This window comes from Cnephaeus nilssonii, assembly GCF_951640355.1.
Source record: "Cnephaeus nilssonii genome assembly, chromosome: X".
Taxonomy (NCBI): Eukaryota; Metazoa; Chordata; class Mammalia; order Chiroptera; family Vespertilionidae; genus Cnephaeus; species Cnephaeus nilssonii.
Window position 1 is genome coordinate 35,082,594 of NC_137071.1, and position 15,224 is coordinate 35,097,817.

The 15,224-nt window shown below is 39.4% G+C and overlaps 1 protein-coding gene across 2 annotated transcripts; it reads left to right on the forward strand.

The window, feature by feature from the left end:
- Window positions 1–220: 220 nt before the first annotated feature.
- TAF9B (TATA-box binding protein associated factor 9b) lies at window positions 221–14,955 on the forward strand. 2 transcript variants are annotated; one of them, XM_079765255.1, is made up of 7 exons: window positions 3,565–3,742; window positions 4,353–4,434; window positions 4,753–4,889; window positions 4,973–5,107; window positions 5,938–6,017; window positions 11,574–11,704; window positions 12,775–14,955. In XM_079765255.1, exons 1-7 carry the CDS (start codon window positions 3,692–3,694, stop codon window positions 12,936–12,938), a joined length of 780 nt encoding a protein of 259 aa, XP_079621381.1. In that variant the 5' UTR covers window positions 3,565–3,691; the 3' UTR covers window positions 12,939–14,955. The 2 variants fall into 2 exon arrangements, with proteins under 2 accessions (XP_079621380.1, XP_079621381.1); XM_079765254.1 differs by lacking the exon at window positions 11,574–11,704 and having other exon boundaries at window positions 221–3,742; window positions 5,938–6,013.
- The last annotated feature ends 269 nt before the right edge of the window (window positions 14,956–15,224 follow it).

Here is a 15,224-nt window from a genome sequence, read left to right on the forward strand (position 1 = left end):
CTGGATGTCAGAGAATTGCTGTTGTTGTTGTTGCTGTTGGTTCCTTCATTCCCTTTGTTCAAGGACAGATGACATCAGACCACAGAACTTTAATCCATGATAACTGGATTTTCACCAAGATTTTGCTGATCAAGATCAGAAGAGTATCACTTAAACAACGTCTATAGTTGAAAAAGAGTTAATCCGTTCTTCTCCTTTTGTTGTAGGTGAGTTACTGAAGCATCTGATATGATAATGGTGAAGCAGCAGCATTTAAGACTGGATAGAATACACTAGACAAATTCTAACAGGCAATTATTAGAAGCAAAATGACTATTGGTCCTTGTAACAAATCTCAAAGCCATGAAATAAAATTCTAAAACCCAGGCAATTAAATAATGTCCCAGAACTCAGCTGGGTCTGTTTTAGACCTAGCTTTTTTTGTTTCTTTTATGCTAGTGACAGACAGTTTTACCTGTCCTGTAGTAATTATATAGGTATAACAAGAACTTTTTACTATAGTACAAATTTTCCATTAGCTAGCCAAGAAGAAACCAAGGGCTATATGACTGTCGATGATAAACCTAGATGATAAATTATACTAGTTTTTAAAATTATTATTACTGTAAATCAGGATGGTAGTTGTAAATATCTGAAAATCTCTAACAATTCCTCCAAATACTCAGAATACGTTAGTGTGCAGTAGACAGATAAACCTGATAGCTACATAAGAAGTAGTATCTTAATGAAGCACAGATTACATAGGGACTATAAGTGAGTCAATTTTTTGTCCAAGTAGGGTTTCTTTGTGGGGGGATGAAAATGTTCTAAAAGCATGGTATAATGGTTGCACAACTCTGTGAATAGAATCAAGACATCCCTTAACTGTACACCATTAAGTTAGCAAATTGTATGGCATATGAGTTATATATAAAGTTATTTTAAAATAGCAGTGAGGATTTCTATAGGTATTGAATAAATGTCCTAGAGGCTGCAGGCAGTTCAGAGAAGTATTATGGGAAACAAAACAGAAAGAGTAAAAATATCCTACTGTATCACAGGGCCAAAAGAAACATTTCATTGGGATTGTCTTATTAAATATGTACAATAGATGATAGCTGTTTGTCTTATTGTATTTACATTCTACTTTTTTTAAGTCTTACATTTATGTATGTTAATGTACCACATGAGCTATAAAATTTAAATATCTGAGAGTTAAAATAAATTGCTATGACACAGAACAGAAATATAAAAAATATTTTCTTACACATATTTAATTAGTACTAAAATTAAATATTACTAATTGCCACTTTTAAGTAGTCCAAAATAATAGCATGTATGTAACAGAAAACTAAATAAAACAGAAAAATAATTTTAAATGAATAACTATTTTTATATTAATGCAATAACACACTTGTTTACAATTATTTACTATATATTATGGGTCTTTCATCTAGTACAGCTGTATCCTGGGTTACTCTCTAGAGGTTGGTCATCCTAATGGTTTAGTACCATTTGGGTGGGAGAACACGATATAAAGATAATATTTGTAATTTACATAGACAAGAAGCTGGTAAACAGTGGTGCCTTTTATGAAAAGAGAAATGAGTGGCTAGAACAAGCCAGAGAGATTTTATTTTTCTTCTCCTTTAATATGTATTTTTTAAATTGTGTAGCCTGTATATATACTACCTATTCAAAAGGGAGAAAATTATTACTCGTTCATAGGGGTTGCCTGCGGTGAGTTAGGAAAGGTGCTTGCAGAGCAAAGGTATCAATGTTCCCACTGGAAACAATGTGCTAAGAATATAAGGTTCTTGGGGAAGCTGCCCAAAGTTCAAGACGGATGCCTGGGGATGACCAATTCAGACAAGTCCCATGAAGTAAACTCCTGCCCAGAACTGAAGTGCCCATTAATCCCCAAAAATCAGTATGAATTTTTGTGTGAGGAAAGCCATTGGAGGGTTTTAAGGAAAGGAATAGAATGATTTGATTTATGACTAAGAGATCTCTCTGGTTGTGGGGAGAATGGGGCGGGGGCACAATTTTGGGGACAAATTTCTGTAGTCTCACCCTAACTGGTTTGGCTCAGTGGATAGAGCGTCAGCCTGCGGACTCAAGGGTCCCAGGTTCGATTCCGGTCAAGGGCATGTACCTTGGTTGCGGGCACATCCCCAGTAGGGAGTGTGCAGGAGGCAGCTGATAGATGTTTCTCTCTCATCGATGTTTCTAACTATCCCTCTCCCTTCCTCTCTGTTAAAAAAAATCAATAAAATATATTTTAAACATTTCTGTAGTCTTGGTGAGGAGGCTGTTGGCTCAGACTGTAAACATGGTAACGCTGGATGGAGACACTGATAGACTTTGGGAGGTCACCTTGACAGGACTTGCTACTAGATTGAGTGTGGATTGTGAGGGAAAGATCATAGTATGACTGACTGCTGGATCAAAGTGCCTTTTCCTGGGATGGAGAACTCTAGGGCATTAGTGGATTGATGAGGAGTAAGAAAGAGTTCTCTTTGGAACACTTTAAACCAGAGACGGTTAAGCCATGCACATTTTTCTTAAATCAGACTGTTCCGTGGAGAGTGGGGTGGGGAGGGCATCTGAGAGGCAAGCGAGGGCCCTGAGTGGGCTTCAGCAGAGACAGAAAGAAAAGTATTCAGGGCCAAGGATCAAGGCTGAATGGGGCTCCAAAGGGGAATCCTGCAGGTGGTCAAAGGATTTAGCTTCTCATCAGTATAAAATGGACAATCTTGACAGGGCCCAGAGCTGACCAAGAGCCTGTTGTATGGAGAACAAGCTATTAGAGCAGAATTGCTAGATTTAGCAAATAACACAGAACACCTTGTTAAATTTGAATTGTTAGGGTCGCCGAAAGAGGAATGCAGGGGCCGAAAGGGGTGGAGAATTATGACTTTATTAGGTCACCTGGATACTAGATGGGCTGAGCCCCAAAATGGTGCCAGCACCCAAAGATGGGAGTCAGAGGTTTTTAAAGGACTCTAGGCGGGCTTTTTCTGGGCGGAGAATTCTCTGTGCAGGTCCGGATTCTGGGAAACTCCGGAGGGGAGAGATAATGGTCTTAGCAAGTGGAATGTGGTCTAAATAAGTGGAATGTCCAATGTGAAGTGGCCTAAAGGTCAGCTCCCAGGGGAAGGGGTATCGATTCAATTCTTTGATCAGACCTAACATGAATGTCACATCAGTAACACATACTTTTGTAGTAGAAGTATAGCCCGGGTAATATTTGGGATATACTTATGCCAAAAATGTAGTTGTTGATCTGCTATTCAAATTTAACCAGTGTTCTGCTTTTGACCTGACAACTCTACCACCGGGGCCAGTGGAGGCAGGGCCCCTGCAGGGATTCCAAGGAAACTGAAGGGGCCAAAGTGGCAGCAGGGGAGGTGTGAGGAGAAGCCCCAGGAAAGACAAGAGCGGCCCTTTTGGTGCACTTTTGCGGAGAACACTGGAAAGAGGAGCTTCTCAGCTCTTCCAAGCGTTGGCCTGGGCGTTCTCAAGGAAGTTTTACCCGCACCTTCCGAGCCTATAGGCTCCCCATCCTCCTCCTTGGGGATGGGGAGCGGCTGGGAGGAGGCGGCCTGCAGGGCGTCGCGGTAACCCCGCCTTTCGCACCCCCCGCGGGTGGAGCCTGAGCGCGGAGCTCGCCAGCAGCTTTCTCTCCCCGGATGACGAACGGCGGGAGAACATGGAGTCGGGCAAGATGGCGCCTGGCAAGAACGCTCCGAGAGACGCCTTGGTGAGTGCGAAAGATGAGAGGCGGGGCGCAAAGCTCGGCACAGCCAGGAACCTGGGAGGCAGGCCCACGCGTAGGCTGGAGAATAGCCTTGCGTGCTGGCTTCAGCCCAACCTGCGCGGCCCGGAAGGAGTGGGGTGGGGGTTCTCGCCCCGGGGCGTCCTCCCGCCATCCGGGAGCCCCGCCGGAGCGCGCAGGCCGGCAGCCAGGCTTTGTCTCGGGGACCTCGGTCCTCGCCACCTCTTCCTCTCTCGGCTGCTCTAAGAGCCCAGACTCCCGCGTCCAGAGTTCTGGTGTTAGCGAGCCTCCCCCAGCGTCACAGCCGAAAATGACAATCAGCTGTAGCCACCCCTGCCTCCGCTGGGAAAACCAAACCGGGCCTTCTTCTCTCTTAGTCCCCCCACCTCCCCCCCAAAAAATAAAAGTTTTCAGCAAAGAGGGTACTACAGCATTTGGTGTGTTCCTGACACTCACTTGTGAAGAAAAGGAGGAGTACAAGTTTGGAGCCCAGAGAACGGGGACCTTGTGTCATAAGTACAAACACTACCTTGGGTCCAGTCTTGATTTCTAATACCTACATTATGCATCTGGCATTTCTTATTTGAATCCACAGGTGATGGCACAGATCCTGAAGGATATGGGAATTACAGAGTACGAACCAAGAGTTATAAACCAAATGTTGGAATTTGCTTTCCGTAAGTTAATAAAACACCAAAAATTTGCCTACTTTGTGAATTTGAAAAGATTTTTATTGTAAGGACATTTTCAACTAAATTACTTTTAACAGTTAACATCATAGAATTCAGCCTAAAGCAGTAAAGAGAGCTCAAGATAAGGGGAAATGCTATTTATACTGAGATATATTTTTAATTGATCATGGAGATAGAACAATTAGATATTAAAAACAAAATGCATAAACTAATTCAGAAATTGATGGAATCTTCTATTAAGAAAAGTGGCCATAAATATTAAGCTAGTTTCATGTTTAAGAAAATAATGTTTTGTTCTTAAAGGATATGTAACTACAATTCTGGACGATGCAAAAATTTATTCGAGCCATGCTAAGAAACCTAATGTTGATGCAGATGATGTGAGACTGGCAATCCAGTGTCGTGCTGATCAATCTTTTACCTCTCCTCCCCCAAGAGATGTGAGCAAACGTTTATTTAAAGTTAATTTGACTTACAATTTTTTCATTGTAGTTATAATAAGGCTTTTTTTTTTTTTTTTTAGTTTTTACTGGATATCGCAAGGCAGAAAAATCAAACCCCTTTACCTCTGATTAAGCCATATGCAGGACCCAGACTGCCACCTGACAGATACTGCTTAATATCTCCAAACTATAAGCTGAAGTCCTTAATTAAAAAGGTAAAAATTTAATTTTTGGTCTAAACTTTTTAAAAAGTTGAGTTGTATTAGGGGAATTTGTAAAAAGCAAGTAGATAATACAGTAGATTAAAAGCTAAGATAATTTAAATTACTAGGATTTATTTTTTAATTTACTGCTTTGAAAACACCATGTCTGCAGTTAGCTGCTATGTTAAAAATATACATATATACGGTATATATATAAGATCTAAGATTTTTAGAGCTAAAAGGAGCTTCAGTGTTCATCTAACGGTTAGATTCTAACCCAACACTCATATTTCACATCAGGAAAGTGATCCTGAATTTATCTATGTAGTTAGTAGCAAAGCTAGGACTGATATTCAGGTCTCATAATTCCCAATATTTCCACTTTACCATAGTTTTTTAGTGAAGCCTGATAATACACCATCAGGAATTGGACTTGCTTTCTGAAATATGACCTAAGGCTCTCCCACCACTGAAAAAGTTCTCCTCACATTGGGCTGCTTTTGAGGTCTGAAATTCCACTATTTTAAGAGAGTTTATTTTGGGAGGTTTAGATGTTGACTAGTTAAGATAAGATTAAAAATTATAAGGAAGTTAGCTATTATCCCCAAATAAGACTACCTTAAACCAAATACTATAGAATTATATATGTACATACATACATACTCATCCATTCATGAAAACCCTAGTTTTAATGTTAAATTTAGAACACCAATAGAACAAAAACAAGACATTCTTGCCATGGATTATCCATTAATAATTCACATCAACAATCCTAATTTCATTCCTGGTAAGTTTAGGTGTCAAATGTGAACAACATTAAAACTAATTTGTTAAACCCTTAGGGACCTAACCAAGGAAGACTACTTCCACGGTTAAGTGTTGGTGCTGTTAGTAGCAGACCTACCACTCCTACTATAGGTAAGTGAGAAGGGACATGCCTTTTCTGGATGGTAAAGAAGTGCCTCAGCACTTGATTTTGAACTATAATCCAAATCAAAAGGTGAGTCAGAAATTCCCATATGTGTGTTGCCATCATTACATTTACTCATCCTCTAGTAAAGCTATAGACATATATTGTTATCAGATTTCAAAATGAGAAAGCCACAAAGAATATCTGATCCCAAATGAGTATAAATTTGGACATTACCCAACCTTGTGGTTGGTATAAACTATAATACCAATAATTTAAGCTGTGTCCTTTCTGCCTCCTATACAAATGAAGTTGCCAAATACACTCATGGCAGTAGCCAATTTATTATCAGAAATTAAAGAAATTTCTGAATAAATTGACAACAGAATGAAGTCAAAAGAAAGTTTAAAAATGTACAAAAAGCCGAAACCGGTTTGGCTCAGTGGATAGAGCGTCGGCCTGCGGACTGAAAGGTCCCAGGTTCGATTCCGGTCAAGGGCATGTACCTTGGTTGCGGGCACATCCCCAGTAGGGGGTGTGCAAGAGGCAGCTGGTCGATGTTTCTCTCTCATCGATGTTTCTAACTCTCTATCCCTCTCTCTTCCTCACTGTAATAAATCAATAAAATATATTTTAAAAAAATGTACAAAAAGTTTAAGGATATCAAAGGGGAAAAATTCGGTTTTAATACTAACCACTTCAAAAGTAGCATTGATTGTCCTATACCAGAGGTGGGGACTGTCTGGCCCATGAGCCATATAAGGCCTGAGAAATCATTTGGTCTGGCCCTGCCAAGGCATTAGGGGTGAGTTAATTAAATGTTTGGCCAAATATAGCAGGCTGATTTGTTTGTTTGTTTGTTTGTTAATACTCACCCAAGGATATTTTTCCATTGATTTTTAGAAAGAGTGGAAGGGGACAGAGAGGGAAAAACATGGATGTGAGAGAGACACATCAATTGGTTGCTTCCTGCAGGATGGTGAGTTACATGCACTTGACCAAAAATGAACCTGGGACCCTTTAGTCTGAGGGCTGATGCTCTATCCACTGAGCCAAACCGGTTAAGGCAACAGGCTGATTTTTAAATTGATAATTTTATATAGCCCGTGAATATTATAAATATCCAAATAGCCCTTGGCAGAATTAAGGTTCCCCACCCCTGTATACTGACCCCTTCATCAGTGCCTTTATCTGTGCCCATCCATCATTCTTTGAGCATTTCTTGCTTTCTGGCACAAGATGTTCCAAGCTCATCTTATATTTCTACCCCAGTCCTAGAATCAGCCATTTCTCCAAAGAGCTCTGGTTCCTTTTAGTGGAGAATGGTATTTATTATTAAATTTATTGGGGTGACATTGGTCAACATGAATATATAGGCTTTAGGTGTGGGTTTCAATGTTACAGGATCTGTATATAGTGCCATGTGCTCACCACCCAAAGTCAAATCTTCTCTTGTCACCATATATTAGAACTCCCTTCTCCACCCACCTACTTTCCTTTGGCAACCACCACGCTGTTGTTTGTGTTCACAAGTTTGTTTTATATCACACATATGAGTAAAATCATATAGTTCTTAGCTTTTTATTATTGACTTATTTCACTTAGTATAATGTTCTCAAGCTGAGAAAGATATTTAGTAGTGGCTGGGGGGGCGGGGAGGTCAGTCGGGGAAAAAGGAGACATATGTAAAACTTTAAACAATAAAAGAAACCATTGGCATCTTCTTAATGTCATTGATTAGATAATAAAGAAATCCTATATAATAAAAGACTAATATGCAAATCAACAGAACAGTGGAACGACCAGTCGCTATGATGCACACTGACCACCAGGGGGCAGACACTCAACGCAGGAGCCGGACTCATGGCTGGCGAGCACAGCGGCGGTGGTGGGAGCCTCTCCCACCTCAGCAGCAGCGCTAAGGACCCCTTGGTGGACCTCCCCCAAGGGGTCCTGGACTTTGAGAGGGCACAGGCCAGGCTGAGGGGATCCCCTCACCCCAGTGCATGAATGTTGTGCACAGGGCCTCTAGTCTACACTAATAAAAGAGAAAGATGCAAATTGACCACACCTTCGCAACGCCCACCAGCCAATCAGGAGTGAGTATGCAAATGAACCCAACAAAGAAGGCGGGTTAATTTGCATATGCAGGCAGCAAGCAGCCGGGGGCGGGACGCAGGCGTTCTGCACTACCCCAGCCGCTCCGGGCCTCTGGGCAGCGTGGGAAGGTGGAAAGGCGGCTCCGGGCCTGAGCGAAGGCGGTGCCGGCAGCCAAGGAAAGGAAGGCCCATTCTTGCACGAATCTTCGTGCATCGGGCCTCTAGTATATAAATAATAGATTTAGATTTCCTGATTTCTGTTGTCTTGAATTCTTGCTGGATTTCTTTCACAAAGTATTTTCAGAAAAAAAATTCCCTTCTCTTTGATCAGTATTGTTTTTTGGCTCTTATTGCTTATAACTTGAGTCCTGTAGATGTCATGTAGCTCTGGTATAAGCACCATTTGATTTTTGAGGTGTGTAGATAATCTCTTCATATTCTTAGGATATGAAGTTACATTTCAGCATTTTCAAACCAGCCTTGTATAGTATTACTTGTACACTTCTAACTTAATGTGACCTCTGTGAACAGAAATTTGCATATAAATTTGTTTAAGGTTTTGGTTCTATACTGTTCATCTGTAGATTCATATTAAGTGAATATGCTTTTTTATATTGATTTCAGAGAGGAAGGGAGAGGAGAGGGAGAGACAGAAGCATCAATGATGAGAGAGAATCATCGATCAGCTGTCTCCTGCACATCCCCCACCAGGGATCGAACCCGCAACCTGGGCATGTGCCCTTGACCAGAATCGAACCTGGGACCCTTCAGTCCACAGGCCGACACTCTATCCACTGAGCCAAACTGGCCAGGGCTGCCCCCTTTTTTTTTTTTAAGTCTAAGCTGTGGTAATCAGTTACACGTGTTTTTTGTAAGTTAACCAATGTTAGTTATCAGTTGTGATTTTTATTCCTAGTTAGATCACTTCTTGGCCTTTTTGCTACAATCATTACTGTAGTTTTGCCTGGCCAGTGTGGCTCAGAGGTTGAGTGTTGACCCAAGAACCAAGGGGCTTTGGGTTCATGTGGTCAGTGCACATGCCCGGGTTGCAGGCTGGATCCCTAGTAGGGGCATGCAGGAGGCAGTTGATTGATGTTTTTCTCTCATCAATGTTTCTATCACCCCCGCTTTGTTCCTCTCTCTGAGATCACTAAAAACATATTTTAAAATAAAAGGTGCAATTTTTTAACTTTAAAAATTTTTCCAATGAGTTTTATAATGCGTAAGACCTAAGCAACTACTCTGTTGAATTTTAAAGCCTAAACTCCATACTTACTTAAATGTTAACACTTCCTTATAGTAATGGCCAAGAAAACACCTACCTACTGTGAATTTTCTTGACCAAATAAAACTTATAATGACTGCTTCATTAAACTTCATCAAATTCTTTGAACCACTCTTTAATACATAAGAAAACTTGCCTAGGGCCGAAACCGGTTTGGCTCAGTGGATAGAGCATCGGCCTGCGGACTGAAGGGTCCCAGGTTCGATTCCGGTTAAGGGCATGTACCAGTGATGGGCAACCTTTTGAGCTTGGTGTGTCAAACTTCGCCAAAAAACTGAGCATAACTCGGGTAGTGTGTCACTTTGAGGAAAAAACATTATTTTGCAAATGTTTCATCCTCAGGAGCAGCAAATGTTTTATCCTCGGCATGCGGCCGCCTCAGCAGCCGCGTGTCATCAGAAATGGCTACGCGTGTCAGTGCTGACAAGCGTGTCATAGGTTCGCCATCACTGGCATGTACCTTGGTTGCGGGCACATCCCCAGTAGGGGGTGTGCAAGAGGCAGCTGATCGATGTTTCTAACTCTCTATCCCTCTCTCTTCCTCTCTGTAAAAAAATCAATAAAATATATTAAAAAAAGAAAAAGAAAACTTGCCTAGGTATGAAGATATAAAATTCTCACTTCCTGGGTTTGTAAGAGAAAGCACTAGAACCCAGATTTCTGTGTACTTTGGGGCTTTCTTCCCCCATTAAGTCTTTCTTCTGCTTTGTCCCTGGAGATCATGACAGTTGTAGTTTTTTTTTCAATGATAGTTGTAGTTTTTCAAATAACTATCCCTGGGCAGGTTGGTTCCAGAGGAAAGGGATATATGGAAAACCTTGCATCCCCAAGGGAAAAACTAGGAACATACATGTTTCCAAAAATGCATTTTTTGAGAGAGCTATGACATTAGTTTACACACTGAGTCTTTGAGTCTTGGGAAATTCATTCATTAAGGAAATATTTGTTGAGTGCCTGTTAGGAGCAAGGCACAAAAGCCACCCTACCTAATAAAATAGTAATATGCAAATTGACCGCACCTTCGCTGCGCCCAAGCCATGCCCACCCGCCAATCAGAGCGAGTATGCAAATTACCCAACAAAGATGGCGGTTAATTTGCATATGCTGAGGGAGGGAGGAGTGAAGACTGAAGACAACTTAGAAGGAAGAGGGAGGAAAAGCGGAAAGCAAGGTGGCTGCCAGAGGGGAAGCCCGGGCGGGGCGGAGCAGGGTGGAATGGGGCAGAGCGGAGCGGGTGCAGGCGCGGTGGTCGTAAAGGCAGCGCACACGGCCGCAACAGCCGCTTGCAGGATTTTCCTGCAAATGGGCTACTAGTGTGCTCATAAGAATGAAAAAGGTTAGCAGAGGGTTGTAATTGAGGGAACAATATAAGACACTAATATTAAAGCTCCTATAACATATTAAGGGAATTCCAGAGGCAGACAATGACGTCTGAACAAATAAAAAAATTTATAAAATGGGGTGGTATTTAAATTTTACCTTGGATTAAAGGGTTGAATTAAAATGAGAGGTGTTGGACATGGTTATCTCCAAGATCTCTTTCTACTTAAAAAATCTGAATATAAAAAAATAAATATTTTTTTTTGCCTACCTGAGAACCCCAAAGGGTATATTTGATAGGCTTTTGTTAGATGTGTGTTGATTTAACTTCATGGGCATAATAGACTTCTAGTTTTCAGCAAATGACAAAAATTAAAAGTGCCATATAGGGTAATTAATAGAAAACATGGGTCATTATTCTGCTAGCTTATTTAAACACTCAATTTTATGATTTCCTGTCACTAAAATTCTATGCCAGTCGCTGTTTGAAGAGTTTTACATGGATTATTTTGTTTTAATTCTCATAGAATCCTATTAAATAGGTACTGTTGTCCCCATTTGATGGATGAAAAAAGAGAGGTACAAAAAGATTAAATAACTTGCCCAAGCATACTAAGTAGGTGATAAAAGCCTGGATTCAAACACAAGCAGGTAGGCTCCAGAACCTACATTCTTTACCACTGCACTATCCTGAAGTTTTAGCATCTAAAATATTGAGTTTGTAAACACTTTTGAAATTACTTTACTCTTATTTCTAATGATTTTTTTTCTCACCTTTTATTACTTCCCTATGCTTTGAAGGTAGTTTCTGGTAAGCTAAGGAGGGCAGAATATGAACCTTTATAAGTCATCTAATTAACATAGTCTGTTAATTACAACTACAGCAACCCCACAAACAGTGTCTGTTACAAATAAAATTGTACCTCCAGTATCAGTGACAAGCCAAATATTTACGGTGCAGATTCCACCTTCTCAGTTCACACCTGTCAAACCAGGTAACATCATGGGTGGAGAAGGGGGGTGGTGGTGTGAGTGGTTCTTTCAAAATATTTTTTTCTGAATTTAAAATTTCTGAATAATTTGTGACTATAGAACAGTTTGTGTTCCTATAGCAAGAGTTAAATTGTTTAAATATCATAAGAAGGTGGCAGTAATGCTGCAAATCTTCAGAGGGGGTCTATGAGCCCACTAAAATTACAATATATGAAATTTTAAGTATATATAACATTTGGGGGTTAGGGAGAGTATTAGTGTGACCATCAGTTTCTCAAAAAACACTGTGAACTAAAATAAGTTAGGGCCCACAAATCTAAGGCAGCTTCAGGAGAAAGCACTTGGGGTTCAAGCTCAAGAAAAGGATACAACTGAGTATACATCAAAAGAAAAGTGCACATTTACTCACTTCATGGAAGGAGACATATAAAGTTGGAATAATATAAGCAGAATTCTGTTATAGTATAGTTTATTAATGCACATGCTTAGATTCACATCTTAAACTTAACCACACACAGTAAACTATGTATATAAAATATTGGCCTATGAGGGAAGCAAGATTCCTTACCTTGAACATATATATAGTGTGTACCATGATGAATCCAGTGCACTGCTTCACATGACTAAGTACTAAGTAAAGTTTTAGGTAGTTAAAAGTTCAAAAAAGCTAACAGAAAACCTTTAACCTTATACTATATACTAATTTAGGTATTTAACATTTAAGTCAGCCTGGCCGGTATGGCTCAGTGGTTGAGCATCGCACATGCCCAGGTTGTGGGCTCAATCCCCAGTAGGGGGCATGCAGGAGGCAGCCAATCGATGATTCTCATCATTAATGTTTCTATCTCCCTTCCTCTCTGAAATCAATACGAATATATTTAAAATAAATAAAATTTAATTCAACTTTTAATGCAGTATAATTATAATTACCTGAGTTTCTTCTATGTAGTTGCACTTCATGCTATTGAAATTATCAGAATTACACTGAACTCTGTTGAATACTTTTTACCATTTGTTTATGATCCTGGGTAATTAATTCATAGTTTGGGGATATTTTCTTCTCTGTTTACAGTTCCTGCAACAACTGCAGTTCAAAATGTTCTGATTAATCCTTCAATGATTGGACCAAAAAATATTCTTATTACCGCCAACATGGTTTCATCACAGAACACAGCCAATGAATCAAACCCATTGAAGAGAAAACATGAAGATGATGATGACAGTGATACTCTGTAAGGAAATAATCTAGATGCATTTCAGATGCATAGTTGGTTTTGAGCCCAATATACTGAACTAGAACATTCTAGATCTTCTCAAGTTTTATCTTGGAAAACAAAGACAGCTGCAGTATTTTTCATATTTATGTAAACTGTTAGATTTAAGTAAGGCTGCCAGTGTTTTTTCATTAGGCTTCAAGTAGAAAAAGTTAAGCAATTATTTAATAGCTCCACTAATGTTGAGTCCTACAATTCTGTTTTTGGAAGCAGTTTTCTGCCATGTGTCACTGACAATAGCACTTAAGTTTCAGTTTCTGTGGCCTGATCAGTGAACTGATCTTTACAGCATAATTTTTAATCTACATTCAAGTACTACTTTCTTTTGTAAGTTAAAATAGTCACTTTTATTGTCACCTACTTTTATAAATAGTTCTCTCAACTTAGTACTTTGGAAAGGATGGATTTAAGATTCTAAATCCAGTTTTGAATGTACCGTATTTTCCGGCGTATAAGACTACTGGGCGTATAAGATTTTCCTGGGGTAAAAAGTCGTCTTATACGCCGGAAAATATGGTAGTCCAATATATCTAATCCCATCAATATAGTCCAATATACCGTATTTTCCGGCGTATAAAACTTTTTAACCCAGGAAAATCTTATACGCCCAGTCATCTTATACGCCGGAAAGTACAGTATTTGTTTCTTGGTGTTCCCTAACTTCCTACCTCCACAACCTCGTTTCTAGATCCCATTCATTTTCTGCACCATCTCCTCCCCATAGGCTTAAGTTTCTCCCTATTGCTCTTAAATTTAAAAGGCCAAAACTGGAATTTTAAAAATATCATTCCTAATAATACACCTTAGTACCATTTTCATATATTTAAAACCTGTTTTATATGCCCACTGTTCTACAGTTCACTTTAACTTGGATGTTTCCATTTGCTTTTTCTCTCTATACCAGAGCAATTTGTTATCCTTTGCCTTTTATGCCCATTGAGCTTTACTCTTTTTGATAGGTAGTTTATATTCAGTCTTATTTTCCAAGTTGATAACTCCACCATATTTCACATTTCTAAATTTAACATAGATGATGCTGTAGCTTAAAATCTGCCTTGATGAGTATATTTAATATTTACACTGGACGTAGGCAAAACCACTGAAGAGCAAGTATTTTCTTCCTTTTTACCACATGCATACATGCTTTGATCACTACTGCTTGAACTTCCCTCCTATTGGTATAATTCAGATCATTTCTTCTAGTTTGTTGCTGAGGATGTCACACTTAAGATGGGATCACAACTGAAAGTTTTCTAATGGTTTTCCTTCCCGTAGAAGGCCAACAACAAATTAGTGACGTGAACTGCACTTAGATACACTCTGCTGAGATTTCCCAGTAATGTTACTAAACACCTTTCCCTTTTTATACACATCTAAATACCTTATTGGGAAAGATTGCTAAGCTTTCAAAAATATAAACAGGTTTGTGCAATTTCTGTTTAAGTAAGTTTGACGTATTCAACATATGATTACTTTTACAGAATTTCCTGTAATGAATTTTCATATTTGAGGATTTTCAAAATTTAAAAACACAAACAAGTTTTATCTTAGGATGCCATTTGATAGAGAATTACTCCAGTAACAGGGAAGAAATGTATTATTTTGAGTGCTTTTGGATGTTAGGAAAAGGTGGTATCAAACTTATAAAAACAGATCTGATCAACATCATAGGAGAGAAATGTTCATTATATATAGCATAGAAAATCATTACTTGAATGTTCTCAGGGAGGCAGCATGTCAAAAGGCCTAAGTTTTAGTCCTGGCTCCATCCTTTACCAACAGTGTGACCTTATTTTACCTCTGAGCCTTGTTCTCCTCACTAGTAATAGGAAAATAACACTGACCCTGCCTACCTCACAGGGATGTTGTGAGGGTTAATTGATATATGTGAAAGTTCTTTCAAAATTGTAAAATGTTATATAACTAATGAATTGTTAATGTATTTGTTCCAAGATTATTAATAAAATTTGTTTCATTTATCTTTCTTTTTTGACTTACGAGCATCATCCTGTACACTAAACAATTGCGGGTTTTGATTCCGGGTCAGGGCACATACCCCGGTTGCAGGTTCTATCCCTGGTCGGGGCAAGTCAGGGGACAACCGATTGATGTTTCTCAGATCAATGTTTCTCTTTCTCTCTAAAATCAATAAACGCATATCCTTGGGTGAGGATTTTTAATAAAAGATACAAGGAAGATGAACAAGGCCCAGTAATTCTGAGGACCAAAAAGCAATTAAGATTTAATG

Excerpts from the sequence above, each read along its gene's own strand:
- TAF9B (XM_079765255.1), top strand. The coding sequence starts at position 3,692 with ATGGAGTCGGGCAAGATGGCGCCTGGCAAGAACGCTCCGAGAGACGCC. Across the intron at positions 3,743-4,352 it reads ACGCTCCGAGAGACGCCTTG|GTGATGGCACAGATCCTGAA; the intron begins GTGAGTGCGAAA and ends TTGAATCCACAG. Across the intron at positions 11,705-12,774 it reads GTTCACACCTGTCAAACCAG|TTCCTGCAACAACTGCAGTT; the intron begins GTAACATCATGG and ends CTCTGTTTACAG.